Source organism: Micropterus salmoides, unplaced genomic scaffold (assembly GCF_014851395.1).
Source record: "Micropterus salmoides isolate LMB-PRFRI ecotype aquatic unplaced genomic scaffold, ASM1485139v1 Ms_hic_scaffold_12, whole genome shotgun sequence".
NCBI classification, from domain to species: domain Eukaryota; kingdom Metazoa; phylum Chordata; class Actinopteri; order Centrarchiformes; family Centrarchidae; genus Micropterus; species Micropterus salmoides.
The window spans coordinates 21,092,565-21,112,922 of NW_024040263.1; the positions used below are offsets into that span (position 1 = coordinate 21,092,565).

The window sequence follows — 20,358 nt, forward strand, 5'->3', positions numbered from 1 at the left end:
ACATAGTCGGAGTGGCGATCACGAGTAACGGGATTAACCCGGTTGGCCGGTCGCTCTGTGGCCACTTTGAACAGCCCCGTTCCTGAAAAACAAGAGCGAGATGCGCCGTCAGCAGCGGAATCGGTAAGACAGAAGACAACAGGGAAAATTCAAGGAGTTTGTGGGTTTGGCTAACGTTAGCCGGCTTTTTAGCTAAAGCTCTTCTTTTTATTAGAACAAAATCAAGTTTTCATGAAGCCGATGCTCTCGGCAGTGTCACATTTGTGCACAGATCAATCACAGCCTGGATGGATTAGGATTTTTAAAAAAGCTTGATGTGATTCAACAAAATGTTGAACTCAGTGTTGTGCATAAACAGTTATGATTATTGACGAGTTAGTAGCCTGCCCAAAATCAAGGTTGGAGACTTTCATGTAGCCTACAGCATTTTTCTTGCACAAAGTTAATGAATAAAAGACAACCCCAACCTGAAGCAGCTGTAATTTGAATTAATATTATAGCCTACTAGTGGTAAGTTATATTCTATTAAATGAAATTCTATTGAATATAGTAACATAATGAATATATTAATATCAAACTTTTAGTTTACTATTAAATTAACAATATACTTTCAATTTAATGTTATACTAATATAGTCATTTAGACTAGTTCCTCCTCCAGGTTGTGCCTGTGCTACACCGCCTACACTACTTACATTATTCATCACTTAGTTTATTCTCTACATCTTTGTTCCTTCCTGGCCTATTTGAATTTTGTTGTATTGATCAAGTGGATGGTGAAAGTTATCACACATATCATTGCAGGCAAGCTCACATTATCTAGTTTATACCAACTAATACACAAAATTACACTGTGTTTCACATGATTTGCTGTAATATGGCATACATAAACGTCATAGCTTATGTAAGACAGTTGCTTTTCGCAGGAAATCTGACCAGTCCTTCACATAGAAAACTGTTGGCCCATACAGGCTGTTATAGGCAACTGAGAAAGTTGGTGAATGCCTCAATTTGTAGGTGGTGGTACAACCGGATGACGTAAAGGCAATAAATATGTTATAAATATACTTAAATTCCTTTTAAAACCTCAAAAATATCCCTTTTAAAGGTGTGTGGCTGATTTAATCTGTTACAGCTCAAAGTGGTGCGGCAGTCTTAAAATATGTTGAAAAGGTCTTAAAAAGGTATTGAATTTTACTGCAGGATTCCTGTATATACCATGTTTATGAAAAGCTGTTTTGATTCTTTTGAGCGGTGGACCCTTACAGACTAAAGGAATATAAATAATCAAGGAACGGATACATTTGGACTTAATGAGTGCTTCAAATGTAACGGGAGTCGTCACTTTTCTTTTTCTTTTCATCTCTTGTACCGTGCAGGTTACACTGGTAAATCTATAAGAATTAGACTTTGGAGCTTGAACAATTGAATTGTGGAGAATCTAACTGATCTAACGATGTGTAGCATGTCCATACTGACATATTAATCATACGTTTAAACATGTGTAATATAATGTGTATTAACGAGCTAAGCAGCTTAGAAGCAGCTAAAGTGGGCGACCCCACGGTGTTTAAAGTTTGTAAATTCCAAGCACTCAATCCGCTCTGGAATTTGAGGTCCCTGAGCCACATTGGCTCTATATGTACAGTAACTGTGTGTTTTCTTGGTTTGACACCTGGAAATTGGTGTCGCCTTATATTTAAGAAGTGCCAACAGCCCTAATGCAGTTAGGACTCATTTGAAATGAAGGGAACCATCATCACTGAAACCTTTGGCACCAGTTTAACACAGTTGGATAAGCTACAGAGGGTGTACATGACATATTGTGACATCAGCCATTGGTACACACTGTTGATGGCTGAAGAGAAGCAATAGACCTTTTTCACTGAGGACATTTTGACATGTCACAGTAACAAAAGCAAAGGTATAAATAATCAAATGAATGTTTTAGTTTTGGGGGTCCTGGTGTTATGCATGTACATTTCCCACCTCTGGAAAGATGTGTCAGCATGTCTTCTTTGTGTAAAATACAAAACATTTGTTGTGTTTTCATGCTACAGCATCTGAATATTTGGAAGGCCCAAGTAAGTATGACCTGTGGGTGGGTTTGTATTGAAAAATTTTGATAATAATGCTTTACAGACTCATTACTAGATCTCACCCTCTCTTCTGTCCTTGATTTCTAGGAGTTATACTATCTGAGAATGCAAAGGAGCAGAGAAAAGATGGAGAGAAAAAGGATGGAAGAACAGAATCCGGTACATCTTTTGGCTCTATATGAAACTGAAACGAGTTTATTTAGAACATTCTCATTCTGTGGGGGTGGCGATGGCCTTTGGTGTGAGAGACTCGGGTTCGAATCCACTGTGAGACACCAGTGTGTCCCTGAGCAAGACACGTAACCCCTAGTTGCTCCAGAGGCGTTCGACCTCTGACATACATCGGGTCAATGGGCCTTTGGATAAAAGCGTCAACTAAATGAATAAATGTATAATGTGTATAAATGTAGTTGTTGAAAAGCAGAAATAAATACAGTGAGGAAAATAAGTATTTGAACACCCTGCTATTTTGCACGTTCTCCCACTTAGAAATCATGGAGGGGTCTGAAATTGTCATCGTAGGTGCATGTCCACTGTGAGAGACATAATCTAAAAAAAAAAAATCCAGAAATCACAATGTATGATTTTTTAACTATTTATTTGTATGATACAGCTGCAAATAAGTATTTGAACACCTGTCTATCAGCTAGAATTCTGACTCTCAAAGACCTGTTAGTCTGCCTTCAAAATGTCCTCCACTCCATTTATTATCCTAAATTAGATGCACCTGTTTGAGGTCGTTAGCTGCATAAAGACACCTGTCCACCCCATACAATCAGTAAGAATCCAACTACTAACATGGCCAAGACCAAAGAGCTGTCCAAAGACACTAGAGACAAAATTGTACACCTCCACAAGGCTGGAAAGGGCTACGGGGAAATTGCCAAGCAGCTTGGTGAAAAAAGGTCCACTGTTGGAGCAATCATTAGAAAATGGAAGAAGCTAAACATGACTGTCAGTCTCCCTCGGACTGGGGCTCCATGCAAGATCTCACCTCGTGGGGTCTCAATGATCCTAAGAAAGGTGAGAAATCAGCCCAGAACTACACGGGAGGAGCTGGTCAATGACCTGAAAAGAGCTGGGACCACCGTTTCCAAGGTTACTGTTGGTAATACACTGACGTCATGGTTTGAAATCACGCATGGCACGGAAGGTTCCCCTGCTTAAACCAGCACATGTCAAGGCCCGTCTTCAGTTTACCAATGACCATTTGGATGATCCAGAGGAGTCATGGGAGAAAGTCATGTGGTCAGATGAGACCAAAGTAGAACTTTTTGGTCATAATTCCACTAACCGTGTTTGGAGGAAGAAGACTGATGAGTACCATCCCAAGAACACCATCCCTACTGTGAAGCATGGGGGTGGTAGCATCATGCTTTGGGGGTGTTTTTCTGCACATGGGACAGGGCGACTGCACTGTATTAAGGAGAGGATGACCATGGCCATGTATTGCGAGATTTTGGGGAACAACCTCCTTCCCTCAGTTAGAGCATTGAAGATGGGTCGAGGCTGGGTCTTCCAACATGACAATGACCCGAAGCACACAGCCAGGATAACCAAGGAGTGGCTCTGTAAGAAGCATATCAAGGTTCTGGCGTGGCCTAGCCAGTCTCCAGACCTAAACCCAATAGAGAATCTTTGGAGGGAGCTCAAACTCCGTGTTTCTCAGCGACAGCCCAGAAACCTGACTGATCTAGAGAAGATCTGTGTGGAGGAGTGGGCCAGAATCCCTCCTGCAGTGTGTGCAAACTACAGGAAACGTTTGACCTCTGTAATTGCAAACAAAGGCTACTGTACCAAATATTAACATTGATTTTCTCAGGTGTTCAAATACTTATTTGCAGCTGCATCATACAAATAAATAGTTAAAAAATCATACATTGTGATTTCTGGATTTTTTTTTTTTAGATTATGTCTCTCACAGTGGACATGCACCTACGATGACAATTTCAGACCCCTCCATGAGTTCTAAGTGGGAGAACTTGCAAAATAGCAGGGTGTTCAAATACTTATTTTCCTCACTGTATGTATTCCTTCTTAATTATTGTTTGTCATTTGTACTGGAAGAATTAAACATACATTAAACAAGGCATCTAGTGGATAGGGGGGCATGTTACTGTGTTATGCATACTAAATTCAAATCCACTAAGTGTGTCTGTCTTTGTGTGTGTGATTACACCTTCATTTGGTGTAGTGTGAGAAAAGGTTGAGGGTGTGTGTGGCGACATGCAACAGAGCGGACTACTCAAAGCTGGCCCCCATTATGTTCGGGATCAAATCCCACCCTGATGAGTTTGACCTGGAAGTCGTGGTGCTTGGGTCACATCTCATTGATGACTACGGGTAAGACCAACTGGCACAACAGCATCCTTCTGAAAAGCTTGTTATAGACGTCCCAGAACAATCAATTTGTGCATATATTGTTATGCACTTGACAAATCAGACCTGCATTCATTATGAAACTCTACTTCTAATATGTGTTGTCCCCGCTCTGCAGGAACACTTTTCGTATGATCGAGCAAGATGACTTCGACATCGGCTCCAAGCTCCACACCATTGTGAGAGGAGAGGATGAGGCAGCCATGGTGGAGAGCGTTGGTCTGGCACTTGTGAAACTCCCTGACGTCCTACAGAGGCTTCGCCCTGACATCCTGGTAGTCCATGGTGACCGTTTTGACGCGCTGGCTCTAGCAACTGCTGCAGCACTGATGAACATTAGAATACTTCACCTGGAGGGAGGAGAGGTGAGGAGGCAGGGCATGAGAATTTAAGAGAAGACTGTGATTAATTTTGTCATACCTTTTTTATTTTATGTTGCACTACATATGTATGTATAGTAGGGCTGAACAAAAAAATCTAATTTAGATTTTTCTGCCAGATATTGTGATTACGATTTGATTTGCTATTTAATTATTTATTTAGCTATTTTTAAGTTTAGCTTAAGTTTAAAATTCACTGCCTGTCTATTTTTGACAGAAGCAGCACAGAGCAGATGAATCGGAAAGGAAGTCAGACATACAACGGCATAGAGAATCCGGTTGATTTTCAAGATAAAACACCCTGTGCAGACTCCCGATCATATATCAACAATTAACACAGTTAAAACAGAGAAAAATATAAACAATTTAACTACGTAGCCTACTTAATCATGATAGAAGCACAAAAATCAAGGACAGCTGAACAAATTAACAAATTCTGAACAAGTCAGCAATATCAGGAAGGCAAAACGCTCTTATTCTGAAATGCTCCATGTGAATATGTAACGTCAGCCTGAAGAGAGCAGAACGGAGCTGTTATCTGTAGTTGAAGCACACAAAATTACAAATTAACAACACTTCAACAACATAGGGCGGGCGAAACGCTCTGCTGCTAAAACACTTAAGTGTGAGTTGACGCCGAACACAACCGCGGCACAGCCACTGCCTGTGTCTGTTTGCCTATCCACGGTTTCCTCCAGTTTTGTTTGTTGTTGTAAAATGTTCACGCCCTGTGCCCGCTCTGATTGGCGAGCAGGTCTGTCACGCAAGGATGACAACAGAATGAATTTGTAACTGAATTGACTGTTTAAAATGGGTCAGATGCGCTGTATAATTAAACTACATTTTAATCGGCGTCTTCACAATTAGCTAATTAGCATTCTTTCAAATTGCAATTTCGATTTAAAAACGATTAATCGTTCAGCCCTAACATATAGTGTTGTACAATTTACAGTGTATGCGTTTATACCTTTTCTTACTTTTTACCTTTTTAAAGTGGCACAGAATAAAAAATTTTAAGCCAACATAGTGCATAACAACTCCTTAATTTAACTGACAAATGATCTACACAGCAGTGGTGTGTTTTTTGAAAAAAAAAAAATAGAAAATGGCTTGACCATATAACTAAAAAATTGCACTGTATGTACATTGCACATCCTAGTTTAAACACTAGTTGTTGCTGACATCTTGATTAACTACTACACAACAGAAAGACACATGCATCACTTCACACACAACACACACACCCACCAGTCTGCTCAGGGAATACATGTGGAAGCGTTTCAAATCTTACTCGAAGAGACACAGTCCATCCTGATCGACAGCCGGTTAGCTTACCAGCAGCACTGACTGGACTACAGGAGGTAACTCGGGTGTTGTCGGAGAATCAGCTTGTCTTTTAGATGCAAGAAGTGTCACTTGGTTTTATTTTTGGTGTCCAACTTTTATATTGAAAGTCCGAATAGAGTGACTAGTGACTGGGTCTGTTCCCATCTACCTAAACTCCATAATACAAGCATATGTTCCTTCTCAGCCAATGCGCTCCTCCAACGAAGGCTGCCTGGCTCTGCCATCCCTACACACAAAGCAATCTCAGTCCCAGCTCTTTTCATCTGTGACACCACGATGGTGGAACGAGCTACCACATGCCATCAGAGCAGGGCGTCCCTCTCTAACTTCAAGAAGCTCTTGAAAACTCCTCTCTTCCAAGAACACTTTCTCTTACAACACCTCTAATCTCTAAACTCTAACATGCACTTCCTGTGCTCTTCTTCTTCTGTCTTCTTACAATTCTCTTGTATTGAGTGCACTTTTTTGTTAACTCTTACTTCTTTCCCTAGGTATTTACCCCATTGATGCTATACATGCTATTAACTCTTACTAGTATGTATTGTCAGTTGTAGCTCTCTTGCTGTATTGATGCTTTGTTGATGCTTGTATGTTGTTTCTCAAATGAAATGAAGTGTCTGCCAAATGAGTTGATGGTTGAACTGTGGGTTTGAATTCATGTACTAAAAGACATGGTTCCTTGATTTAAAAGTGAAGTGGCCACAGACTTCTTATATTTTTCTGTATAAGGGCCACAATCAAAAACTTTTGGCCACCCCTGATGTACAGAGTATAGATTTGTTTTAATTCTTTTACAGTCAGTTTTTATATCCGACGCACATGTGTGTAAGACTTTGTGGTGTGTAACAACATTGTTGTCATTTTTACCAACTGACAAAAAACATACATCTCTTCTCTCCCTTGCTTCGTTTTTCCAGGTGAGTGGTACGATTGATGACTCGATTCGCCATGCCATCAGTAAACTGGCCCACTACCATGCCTGCTGCACACGCATGGCGGAGCAGCACCTCATCGCCATGTGTGAGGACCACTCTCGCATCCTGCTGGCTGGCTGCCCTTCATATGATAAGCTGCTGTCAACTAATCACAGAGATGACTACATGGATATTATCAAGAGCTGGCTGGGTACGCGGGGACACCGGCACGGGACAGAAATATAGTGGGAGACATCAGAGTTTGATTGAATGTCAGTTTGGTGTCTGTTCGTGTTTCAGGTGACAAGGTGAAGGACGGTGACTACATAGTGGCTTTGCAGCACCCAGTTACCACTGACATCCAGCAGTCCATTAAGATCTATGGGCTGATGCTGGATGCCCTGCTCTCCTTCAACAAAAAGACCCTCATCCTCTTCCCTAACATAGATGCCGGTTAGTTTCACTTACTAGTCCCTTTAGTTCCTTCTTGTTATTCCAGGCTATATTTTCTTCTATGTGTGATTGTCCAAGTAAAACTAGGATCACAAGCATTTAGGGTTTTTTGAATTGTTGTACCGTTGTGAAATTTTATTAACTGAAGTGTCTATGTCACTTGGCCCGTCCCTTCCTATGTAATCAGGAAGTAAGGAGATGGTGCGCGTGATGCGAAGGAAGGGCATCGAGCAGCACCCCAACTTCCAGGCAATGAAGCACATTCCCTTTGAGCAGTTCATCCAGCTGGTGTCCCACGCCGGCTGCATGATCGGAAACAGCAGCTGTGGGGTACGAGAGGCTGGGGCCTTCGGCACACCTGTCATTAACCTGGGAACAAGGCAAACTGGCAGAGAAACGGGTGGGTTTGACGGGAAACAAGATTATAGATACCTGCTGCCATAGTCGTGGTCCTGATTTCCTGCCAACGTTGTTTAAACATTTGATTAAAAAGTGTGTATTTGCATAACACTGACTCTTTAAAACTAAGTGATTGTTTCAACATTTACAATTTTTAGTATGTAGAACAGCCAGGAAGGCTAATAGAAGCACAAAAATCAAGGACAGCTGAACAAATTAACAAAATCTGAACAAGTCAGCAAAATCAGGAAGGCAAAACGCTCTTATTCTGAAATGCTCCATGTGGGATAAGTAACGTCAGCCTGCAGAGAGCGAACGGAATGGGCTCACAGACAGCCGTAATCCGTAGTTGAAGCAAACAAAATGACATATTAACAACACCTCAGAAACATAGGACAGGCTAAACGCTCTGCTGCTGAAACACTTCAATGTGAGTTGACGCCGGGAAAAAACGCTGTAGAACAGCCATTACATTTATCTTGACGCTTTTATCCAAAGCGACTTACAATTGCTATATATGTCAGAGGTCGCACGCCTCTGGAGCAACGAGGGGTTAAGTGTCTTGCTCAGGGACACAATGGTGGATGGGTTACAGTGGGAAACGAACCCAGGTCTCCCACACCAAAGGCAAGCATCTTATCTATGCGCCATCTCCACCCCAGGAAGGCTGTGAAAGCAAATATTATTCTGGTAAATGAACCTGCCTCAGGTCGTTTATCTGACATTTCCCTCTCTGCCAGGTGAAAATGTTCTACATGTCAGAGATGCCGACACTCAGAGTAAGATCTACCGCGCTCTGGAGCTGCAGTTTGGAAAGAGATACCCCTGGTATGACCAATGTATTGCCTGTCTGTCTCATTGAGTCTTTGTTTTCCAGTTTTTCTGTTGGTGATCCTCTTTTCCTTTTTTCTTTCTTGTGCTGAAAGAATTTGTTCTTTACTCTAAGCTTACATTCTTTTTGTGTACATTATTAGATGTAAGTTTTAATAACGAGTGTAAGCTGGTGGTGGGGATGCTGAAGTGTGCCTCTAAGCACAATGTAGTTACTGTTTCTGCTTTGCTCTTCAGACCAGTTATTTATTGGCAAGATTGTTCGGTCAACTGAATCAGGCACAGGTTTAGATTACTACCCTGATTATCAGACAAAGTCTTTATTGTACCTGGATTAATGTAAGGCAGTCCAGTGTTTATAGTTTTTAAACACTGTGGGAAGTATGGTTTTAGATTACATAAACATGAATGAAGGTTGCATGCACCATGTAGATTAATGAACACAGATGTATTTCTGTTTCCCGTCAGCTCTAAGATATATGGCGATGGTTACGCAGTGCCTCGTATTCTCAAGTTTTTACGTACCATTGACCTGAATGAGCCCCTCCAGAAGACTTTCTGTTTCCCCCCGGTGAAAGACTCAATCTCCCAGGACATTGATCACATCCTGGAGAGACAGAGCGCTCTGGCTGTTGACCTGGGAGGGACCAACCTCAGAGTGGCTATCATCTGCATGAGGGTAGGCCTGTTTTAAAAACAAAACAGAAAAATATAGATTTTTATATTTAATTTGTCCGATTTGTGTAGCTTTGTGTGTTACACTTGATAAACCTTCAGCAGATACACTTGGGCGACAGCGGTGCCTGAGTACATCAAATGGTACACAGCAAACATGAACTGTTAAGTTCATGAACTGTTAAGTTCATGTTTGCTAGTTAATTCAGCGAGCTGTATATTAACGAATCATACACGGATTAAAATGTTTGTAAATTTTTGCTCATTATTTCAATAACACAGCTTGCTGGGCTCATTTTGGAGTAAAGCTCTGCTTTAAAACATGGTATAGACGAGCACTTAATGGCAAATAAAGAGGTTTTTATTAATTAATTTCAGGCATTGTTTATTCCTATTATTATTATTATTATTATTATTATTATTATTGTTATGCGTAAAGTCCAGTCCAGTGCACCGGTTCCACTGGCAACACAACCCATAGTAGGTCTACCGGGAGAGGGAGCAGGGCACTGGAGCGTGCAGGGCGAGGGAGAGGAGGTCCCAGGACAGTCGGTGTGCTGCAGACGGTCGGTGATCCTTCCCTCTGGCTGGATGGAGCCCAGCGCTCCTGGTTTATGCATGATCCATGATGATACAGAAAAATAGAAATTAATGGAAAAATAGCATCTTCTCAACATTTTTGAGCCCCCCCCCCCCCCTAAAATATCACTATCAGCTTATGTCTTATTAAGAGGAGCTTAAGCTCCCCCGTAGTTTGGACCCTGGCCGTAGCCTCGAGAAAAAACCCTAGAGAAACGTATTTGGGTATTTTCTTAGATGCTTAGGTAACCAGCTGCCTCACATCTGCCCAAAACAAAATGCTACCTGGATGCTGACCTACATAATCAATAATTGACTGGAAATAGGATAACGGCCAAGTGTTTGAGTGGCTTGCAGCCAAAGCAATGAATCACAATACATTTTCTTTAATTTCTTTTTTCGTATGTGGCTATAATATAGTGCTAACTTCTACAATCATATTCGCCACAGTCACTATGAGATGTGATGCAACTTGAGAACAAATAGCCTATTTGTTTTGTGTGTCACCAATCTGGGGTCGGAGGCAGACCACAGCTGTTGGAAACAACAGGCGCACATGTACAGCAGCCAGTTAGTTTGAAAACCAGTAGAGATAAAACACTGGTCATAGAACAAAACACAGCTGCTTTGTTTTTCTGTTTTGGTTTTAAAACAGAATAACCACAAAATGCCTTGTTGATTCGGTTTTGAGACGGAATAATCAAAGAATGAACCATACATGGATTATTCTCCTCTGATATTCTTCCTTTTTTTTCCTTTTCCCCTCAACCACTCTGTCTCTCTCCTCTCCCTTCACTACTCCCCTCTCTGTCCAGGGTGACATAGTAAAGAAGTATACTCAGCCCAATCCAAAGGCGTTCGATGCCAGGATGAAGCTCTTATTAGAAATGTGTGCAGATGCCATGCGGGACGCCGTCGACCACAACTGTAGAATACTTGGCGTTGGTATGGGAAAACAACACGCATTCTTTAATGACAAACCACTGAGATGCTGACAAACACATCAGAAAACTATCACCTCATAGCTCTTCCTCCACATCTTAGGAGTGTCCACGGGTGGGCGCGTAAACCCACAAGAAGGCGTGGTCCTACACTCCACAAAGCTGATCCAGGACTGGTCCTCAGTGGACTTGAGAACACCCATCTCCGACGCCCTGCACCTTCCCGTCTGGGTCGACAATGATGGCAACTGTGCTGCGTTGGCTGAGAAAAAGTTTGGTCACGGCAAGGGAGTGGAGAACTTTGTCACTGTCATCACAGGAACAGGTGAGAAATCAGGATCTTCATTCATCCAATCATTTGGTCATTGATTAGCAGTGTAAGCAGGGTTGATGTAGGTATATAAAGTAGTTATTAAAGTTATTTAAAAGAGCAACTATTATTAAGTATTATTATTTAATACATACATTTTGTATTATAAGTTTCTGAAAATGTTTTTTTTTTGTAGTTCCACATAATGGTTGATCAATGTAGATTATCAGTGTCGCTATTCAAATAGCAGTCTGAAAATGTTTTTTGAATTCTTCAGTTACTTGCCTAAGTAGGAATGAATAAGGAATTTCATACTGTCATAGTATATTTTTTGACATACTAAACGTGTTTAGAGTGTGTCAATCTGTAAGCCTTGTGTCATGAATCAAAGCAAATTGGGATCACCATACACTTGATAGAAACCTTACTGACAAGGTGATTCTGCTGACTTCCTTTTAATTACTCAAATCAGTTGCTCATTTACACTGACAATCTGAGGATGTAAATATCTTGACTCTGTGTAGGTATTGGAGGAGGGATTATCCATCACAGTGAGCTGGTCCACGGCAGTACCTTCTGCGCTGCAGAGCTGGGTCACATCATGGTTTCATTAGAAGGCCCAGAGTGTTCGTGTGGCAGCAGAGGATGCATAGAGGCCTACGCATCCGGCATGGCCCTGCAGAGAGAGGCCAAAAGGCTGCACGATGGTGAGTGTTTTGTGCAAAGCTTCAAGGAATGTCCATAGACCAGGGCATTGGGCCTTTTTTTGCCCCAGGAACAGCTTTTGACCAGATCTTAGAAAAATATAGCCAAAAAAAGCTAGAAAATTACTCTTTTTACATTAGAGTCAATGGAGCACATCCATGAAAGTGTTGGACTTCAGTTAGAGCGAGTCCTATTCTGCGCTGTGAGTGGCCAGCTGTGCATTTGGGGCATGGCTTAGCGAAGGGTCAATTGCAGAGTTGTGTGTTCGATCCCCACACTGTGTGGATGTCTTTTCTCCCTCCTAAACAATTTCATTATGAAGAGACTTCACATGCTCACAATAAAGCATGTGTTGGAGTGTGTGTGTCCTGCTGGTGAGTCCACATCCATCAACCTATGGACGCTTATTTTCATTTCCCCAGCATCCCTAGGCAGAGGAAATTCCTGCGCTTCTCATTCAGGGGAATCCAATCTCACAAAATTCATGATGGCTATTTCTGATGTGTGTCAAGCAAGTCACAGACTCTTAAGTGCTTCAGAACTCTAACTTAAACGCTTTGCTTCAAAAAACTTCCTCGCACTTGTATTTTGTAGGGAAAATTACTAAAGAGGAAGTGATTATGTGAGTAACTATTGCTTTTATGACTGAGATCCATTTCAGCACCAGCCACTATCAAAGTAATCTGGCCTCCTATTGCCAACCACTGCCATAGACTGTTTAAAACAAGTGGCTATATATACTCTGATGTCACCCATTGGTTTTTGGACTGCCGTTTTGAAGCCTCAAGTTTGGCATTTTGGCCATCGCAATCTTGTTTTATTTTTTTTGGAACCAGAAGTGACCATATTTGGATGAGAGTAGCGCAACCCAAATGCTGAACAAGACCTTTTTTTTAGGCTACCAAAATGTTACAATTTACTTTTAATGAACTGAAAACACACTGTGAAAGGGTCAAAGTTGTTGCACCCAAAAACAAATTCACAGCTTGTTAAATGTTCATAGTGTAGTGAATACAATTCACCCCTATCCTGACTGACAGATAGCCGTGGTAGCGACTTCACAATCACAATCACAAGGTAGCCACACATACCCTGCTTTAGCCTCTATTTTACTCTTAATGGGACCATAATTTACCAAATAAACATCATGCAGTATTGAAGAAGACAAAGTGATCCAGACCATAAACTCATCAGGAAAGTGTTTACTGACGTAATAAATCAAGTGAAAAGTCATTGGGTGCAATCAGACTAATATTTGCAACCAGTGGAGTCGTCCTCTGCTGGCCATTAGAAAGAATGCAGGTTTAAGGCACTTCCATAATGGCTTCACTTGCCAGCCACTTTGCTGAGACTCAGTTACACATATTAGATTCAGAGAGAGGCTGAGAAAGATGTGTCTTCCAGACGTTGTGTGTGTACACAGTACTAAAAACAACTTTTAGTTTTATTAACCTTCTACCATAAAGGAATAGTTCACCCAAAAATGCTACGTCCACATAGCACACACAGGTCAGTGCTGAATGAAAATAGGCTGGTCTATCTTTGCCCTTTTTCCCCAACTTTAAACTAGAAATCTCTACATGTATACTGTTATTAAAGTACTTTTAGAATCTGTGACTTAACTTAGTTGAAATATAGCTGGATGAAGAACGTTTAATCAAATGTAGTTTCTTACCACATGTCAAAAATGGTTTTATACCATCATTCATCATTTACATACATACATCTGAACTCTGTGCTGGTGTCTTTCTCAGAGGAGCTACTGAAGGTGGAAGGGATGGACATAAAGTTTGAGGAGCCAATCACTGCTGCCCACCTCATTGACGCAGCCAGACTGGGGAACTCCAAAGCAGACGCTGTCCTGAACAAGGGTCAGAGCACAAAGCAAGCACACACACAAATCTGAAATTCAAACTGTACAGTGTTTTAGTTCACTGTAAAAGAATGATGTGGCTCCAGCTGTGCTGGAACATTACAAACGGAGCATGGAGATACATCACAATGATTCAGTACTATTAAATCTTCTATAAAAGCAAGAAAAAAATCTAATTTCTCTGTCTTCATCTTCCCCTCTCCAGCTTCCACAGCGCTAGGTGTGGGCATCATTAACATCCTCCACATAGTGAACCCCTCACTGGTGATTCTGTCTGGAGTGTTGGCCTCTTACTACGAAGCCCCAGTGCAGCACATCATCTCACAGAGAGCCCTCGTCTCTGCCCGGAAAACAGAAGTTGTCTCATCAAAGTTGGAGGAACCTGCTTTACTTGGAGCAGCTAGCATGGTGTTAGACTATGCAACCAGAAGGATCTACTGAAGAATATAGTCCCGATTAATTGAGGACTGCTACCAACAGGCGGACTGCAAAACTGAAAGTAGTAGCTGTGCTGCCCGGATAGATAAATAAGCATATTATGTAGGAGAAACATTTTTAAGGCTAGCCTGAAAAACAACGCGCTCAGACCGTCATTTCAGTGTTAAATATTGTGTGTGTATATAATTTCTTTTCGCTATTCTTTTCTTTTTCTTGTTGACCTTAGTGAATCGTGCCTTCACCAGGCCAAATGTTGGCCAGTTTCCAACCTGGATACATCATGTTGCAAGTGGGTCCATTGCACGGGCCAGAAATCCTACCACTTCTATGTAGTCATGTTTTATTAAGTCCCAGAGCTTATTTGATCAAGTGAGCATCAACTCTTGAGTAAACTGCAAATACATTGTAGAAGTCACTCAGTCTACTTGTAATGTGATGTGGGTCGATGGAAAAGTCTTCAGATGTGACCAAATTATTGCTGAAACATTCTCCTGTTGCCTACTCTCAATTCTCCCTAATATCTTACGGCCTCACTTTTTCTGTAAATCTTGTATCGAGTTTTCAGTCTAAATCTTTATCTATTTTGGGATAAGGCTATCTGTCAAGTTAATGTTACAGTTCCACATTTTGTTATAAATTTAATTATTTAAGGTCTTAATGAAGTGTTTTAATATGATGCTTATTGTATGGTGGTCTGGAAAGCTTTATGGGTGATAAACGGTTAATAAATGTCGAAATACTAAACTGGCTTGTATTAATGAAATGTTAAAGCAGGCACTGCTTTAGCTTAATGGCTGTTAACAGTGAATTTGCCTGAATCAGGTGAAGTTTTTTTACATGTCATTGCCACAGACCTTATGACTGTTTGGACCGAGTTTTGAAGTTTTCTTCATGCCTTCCAAAGACCTATTGTATCTCAAATATGTTTACATGGTTTGTATGTACTATTAAATACAGGATTGTACATTACATGCTAAATGAAATGTTTGGAAGAATTTCTTTGTAATTTTATTGATGTCCAAATGCGCTGTCTTGTGTATACACAAAACTGACTTAATTTAAGTCAAGTGAAGAAGATATGGATGGCCCTGTAGAGTAGAAATTCTGTTTACACTGTTGCAAAAGCCCAGTCTAGTGTTGCCCTCTTTAGGTGTCAATGCAGGTTTTTAGTCGTCTACACTGTAAAGTTGCAAATGTTGAGTGCACAGAAATTCAAATGACAAATTCCTTTTAATACAGCGTCAAAATACATGTAAAACATACTGTATGATTAGTGGTAAACGGTAAGAGTCATGTTGTTACAGCCTGCATGACTTCTGCATTACATGTGAGAAGATAAACAAAGCTGAGATTGGAGCGATATGCTTCTGGGGGTCCAGTAGAGTAAAGAAGTTGACTGAGTTGCTGTTTACAAAATAAATCATTGCAAATTTTACTTTTGAGGGACTGCAACATTTCTCAGTGGTCAATCAAATTAGTCTCCTGGATAGTTAAACTGAATGAAAAACCCAGTCACTAAGTGTTGTTAATGGGATGTGTACTGCATGGGACTTCAACTTAAGAACCATGGCCACCCACTGTAACCCTTCCGTTTTCTGCACTTTATGTCCTACAGTCCCCTCCAAAAGTATTGGAACAGTAAGGCAAATTCCTGGTTTTGTTGTTCACTGAAGACATCTGGGTTTAAGATCAAAAGATGAGTATGAGACGAGTTCAGAATTTCAGCTTTTATTTCCTGGTATTCACATCTAGATGTGTTAAACAACTCAGGACATATCACCGTTTGCATTAGACCACAGCATTCTTAGGTGAGCAAAAGTAATGGAACAAATAATCTTAAAGTCAATAACCTTTAATATTTGGTGGCATAACCCTTGCTTGCAATAACTGACTCAAGCCTGCGACCAATCGACAAACTGTTGCATTTTTCATTTGTGATGCTATTCCAGGCTTTTACCACAGCTTCTTTCACTTCTTGTTTGTTTCGGGGTGTTTCTCCCTTCAGTCTCCTCTTAAGGAGGTGTAATGCATGCTCTATTGGGTTAAGGTCAGGTGATTGACTTGGCCAGTCTAAAACCTTCCACTTTTTCCCCCTGATGAAGTCCTTTGTTTTGTTGGCAGTGTGCTTTGGGTCATTGTCCTGCTGCATGAAAAACATCCTCTCGATTCGTTTCAATGCATTTCTCTGTAAATTGGCAGAAAATGTTTCTGTACACTTCTGAATTAATTCTGCTGCTACCATCATCAATGAATATTAATGAGCCTGTTCCAGAAGCAGCCATGACATTACCTCCACCGTGCTTCACAGATGAGCTTCTATGCTTCGGATCATAAGCAGTTCCCTTCTTTCTCCACACTTTGGCCTTTCCATCACTTTGGTAGAGATTAATCTTGGTCTTATCAGTGCATAAGATCGTGTTCCAGAACTTTTGCGGCTCATCTTTGTACTACTTTGCAAATTTCAATCTGGCCTTCTGATTCTTCCTGCTTAGGAATGGTTTTATCTTGTGGTGTGGCCTCTATATTTCTGCTCTCTGAGTCTTCTTCGAACAGTGGATTGTGATCCCTTCACCCCTGCTCTGTGGAGGTCGTTGGTGATGTCACTGATGTTTTGGGGGTTTTCTTCACAGCTCTCACGATCTTTCTCTCATCAACTACTGTTTTCCTTGGCCGACCTGTTCGACGTCTGTTGCTCAGTACACCAGTAGTTTCTTTCTTTTTCAGGACATTATAAATTGTGCTTGCTATGCCCAATGTTTGTCCAATAGCTCTGGTCAATTTTCCTTCTTTTCTCAGCTTGACAATGGCTTGCTTTTCTCCCATAGACAGCTCTCTGGTCTTCATGTTGGTTTATCCTCTTTAACAAGAAATGTAGTATTTATAGGTTTAAACCAAAGATGAAAACTTAGACTAGTCATGCAGAGCTATTTAATGTTTGGACAATCAACCTAAAAGGCAACACCTGGGCAACAAGAAACATCTGTCAGTCACATGTTCCAATAGTTTTGCTCACTTGAAAAATGGGTGGGTTCAAACAAAGGATGGTTTGTCCTGAGTTGTTTAACACATCTAGATGTGAATACCAGGAAATAAAAGCTGAAATTTTGAACTCTTGTCTCATACTCATCTTTTTATCTTAAACCCAGATGTCTTCAGTGAACAACAAAAACAAAGGAATTTGCCTTAAAGTTCCAATACTTTTGGAGGGGACTGTATATCAACAGGTTGGAGCTCCAGTAGACATGCGGTATCTGAATCTTTCACTGTAGTCACTGCTGCTTTTTGTTAAAGTCAGTCTATTGTCACTTCAGTCCATGCAGTATTGCACCACTCCCTCATGCAATTTACAGGTACTGGTCATATAATTAGAATATCATCAAAAAGTTTATTTATTTCAGTAATTCCATTCAAAAAGTGAAACTTGTATAATGTATACATTCATTCCACACAGACTGATATATTTCAAGTGTTCATTCCTTTTAATTTTGATGATTATAACTGACAACTAAAGAAAACCCCAAAATCAGTATCTCAGAAAATTAGAATATTGTGAAAAGGTTCAATATTGAAGACACCTGGTGCCACACTCTAATCAGCTAGTTAACTCAAAACACCTGCAAAGGCCTTTAAATGGTCTCTCAGTCTACACAATCATGGGGAAGACTGCTGACTTGACAGCTGTCCAAAAGACGACCATTGACACCTTGCACAAGGAGGGCAAGACACAAAAGGTCATTGCTAAAGAGGCTGGCTGTTCAGAGCTCTGTGTCCAAGCACATTAATAGAGAGGCGAAGGGAAGGAAAAGATGTGGTAGAAAAAAAGTGTACAAGCAATAGGGATAACCGCACCCTGGAGAGGACTGTGAAACAAAACCCATTCAAAAATGTGGGGGAGATTCACAAAGAGTGGACTGCAGCTGGAGTCTGTGCTTCAAGAACCACCACACACAGACGTATGGAAGACATGGGTTTCAGCTGTTGCATTCCTTGTGTCAAGCCACTCTTGAACAAGACACAGCGTCAGAAGCGTCTTGCCTGGGCTAAAGACAAAAAGGACTGGACTGCTGCTGAGTGGTCCAAAGTTATGTTCTCTGATGAAAGTAAATTTTGCATTTCCTTTGGAAATCAAGGTCCCAGAGTCTGGAGGAAGAGAGGAGAGGCACAGAATCCACGTTGCTTGAAGTCCAGTGTAAAGTTTCCACAGTCAGTGATGGTTTGGGGTGCCATGTCATCTGCTGGTGTTGGTCCACTGTCCACTGTGTTTTCTGAGGTCCAAGGTCAACGCAGCCGTCTACCAGGAAGTTTTAAAGCACTTCATGCTTCCTGCTGCTGACCAACTTTATGGAGATGCAGATTTCATTTTCCAACAGGACTTGGCACCTGCACACAGTGCCAAAGCTACCAGTACCTGGTTTAAGGACCATGGTATCCCTGTTCTTAATTGGCCAGCAAACTCGCCTGACCTTAACCCTATAGAAAATCTATGGGGTATTGTGAAGAGGAAGATGCGATACGCCAGACCCAACAATGCAGAAGAGCTGAAGGCCACTATCAGAGCAACCTGGGCTCTCATAACACCTGAGCAGTGCCACAGACTGATCGACTCCATGCCATGCCGCAGTAATTCAGGCAAAAGGAGCCCCAACTAAGTATTGAGTGCTGTACATGCTCATACTTTTCATGTTCATACTTTTCAGTTGGCCAACATTTCTAAAAATCCTTTTTTTGTATTGGTCTTCAGTAATATTCTAATTTTCGGAGATACTGAAATTTGGGATTTTCATTAATTGTCAGTTTTAATCATCACAATTAAATGAAATAAACATTTGAAATATATCAGTCTGTGTGTGATGAATGAATATAATATCCAAGTTTCACTTTTTGAATGGAATTACTGAAATAAATCAACTTTTTGATGATATTCTATATGACCAGCACCTGTATATTTGTGCCCTGTGAGTCAGTAAGTGCAGCCATATTTGGTTATGTTCCTCACTTGTTCAGTTATTTTGATGTTCTGAATTGTTATGCCTGCATTAGAATTATCATTAAAAAAAATTGTCATCTTTTTTATCATTAATTCCCATCAATAAGTTATTTTGAGTGTGAACACAATTTAAATGGCAGGAAAATTAGGCGCCAGGTTATACTCAAGTCCTACATCTCCATATAAGTCCTAAAACATAAGTCATATGAGATTTTACAGTTATGTTCAAAGAAGATCAACAAGGAGCCACACGTTTGTTGTGCATTACTTCTGTAATGTAAGCAACAAAAACAACCCACTACTACTAAAACAACTGGATGCATGTTTTGTTCCTTGTGGTTCTTGCATTCAGCAACACAGGTTTACAGCTCGGAGCAAAAGGCTAGAGCTTCTAGTGTTTTTAGTTGTGGTAAGTCCTAGCTTTGAAGTACAGATCCCTCCTAACAGTGTGTGGTGAGTCACAGTGATATTGTTGTGGTGTTTTAAAACTAATATATTTGCTCCAGCTGCATACCTTCAGAGTCAATTGCCTGTCTGTCACATGATCCCTTTGAGACTGTCAGAGCTGTTAATAATTAACCACCATGACATTGTGCTTGGGCTGGATACAACAAAAATTGCCAGGGTGCTTCCCTACCTTTATAGCAGAGGGGCGAGGGCAAAGTGGAAGACTGAAACAGAAGTGTAAGATGGTATTATGATGAATTAAGAAAAACCTCCTGCAGTCTGCAACAGAGTACTAGAACTGAGCCATGACAGGAGTTTTGTTAACTTATAACCAAATATTGAATAATAGAATAAATGGTTTGTCAATGAGACCATGCTGAATACGTAGCCATTAAATGTCGCCTAATCGTAAACTGCGGATTTGTCTCAGCTCTGACAGCACCAGCACGTAGCAGGTCATGGGACCCGAATACATGACGCCTCACAGATGTGATTGGTTCCAGTTTGAAGGATCTGTTTTGCGATTGGTGCGCTGTACTGTCAGTCACCTATCCTGGCTTGTGATTGGTTATTCAGCCGTTTCAGCCTCGCTAGTTTTTACT

General features: G+C 40.9%; 1 protein-coding gene across 5 annotated transcripts in view; it reads left to right on the forward strand.

Moving 5' to 3' along the window:
• gne (glucosamine (UDP-N-acetyl)-2-epimerase/N-acetylmannosamine kinase) overlaps positions 1-15,317 on the forward strand; it is a 38,937-nt gene extending 23,620 nt beyond the window's left edge. For 3 of the 5 annotated variants that reach the window (XM_038713913.1, XM_038713915.1, XM_038713912.1), the window contains exons 2-14: positions 2,186-2,257; positions 4,293-4,441; positions 4,596-4,842; positions 7,122-7,329; positions 7,419-7,571; positions 7,759-7,971; positions 8,711-8,798; positions 9,270-9,480; positions 10,871-11,000; positions 11,100-11,321; positions 11,831-12,013; positions 13,766-13,882; positions 14,090-14,325. In XM_038713913.1, coding sequence (XP_038569841.1) covers positions 2,204-2,257; positions 4,293-4,441; positions 4,596-4,842; positions 7,122-7,329; positions 7,419-7,571; positions 7,759-7,971; positions 8,711-8,798; positions 9,270-9,480; positions 10,871-11,000; positions 11,100-11,321; positions 11,831-12,013; positions 13,766-13,882; positions 14,090-14,325 — 2,211 coding nt within the window. In that variant the 5' untranslated portion in view covers positions 2,186-2,203. Of the gene's footprint in view, positions 1-2,059; positions 2,084-2,185; positions 2,258-4,292; positions 4,442-4,595; positions 4,843-7,121; positions 7,330-7,418; positions 7,572-7,758; positions 7,972-8,710; positions 8,799-9,269; positions 9,481-10,870; positions 11,001-11,099; positions 11,322-11,830; positions 12,014-13,765; positions 13,883-14,089 lie in introns of all 5 variants that reach the window. The other 2 variants (XM_038713914.1, XM_038713911.1) reach the window with 2 other exon arrangements.
• Positions 15,318-20,358: the final 5,041 nt, after the last annotated feature.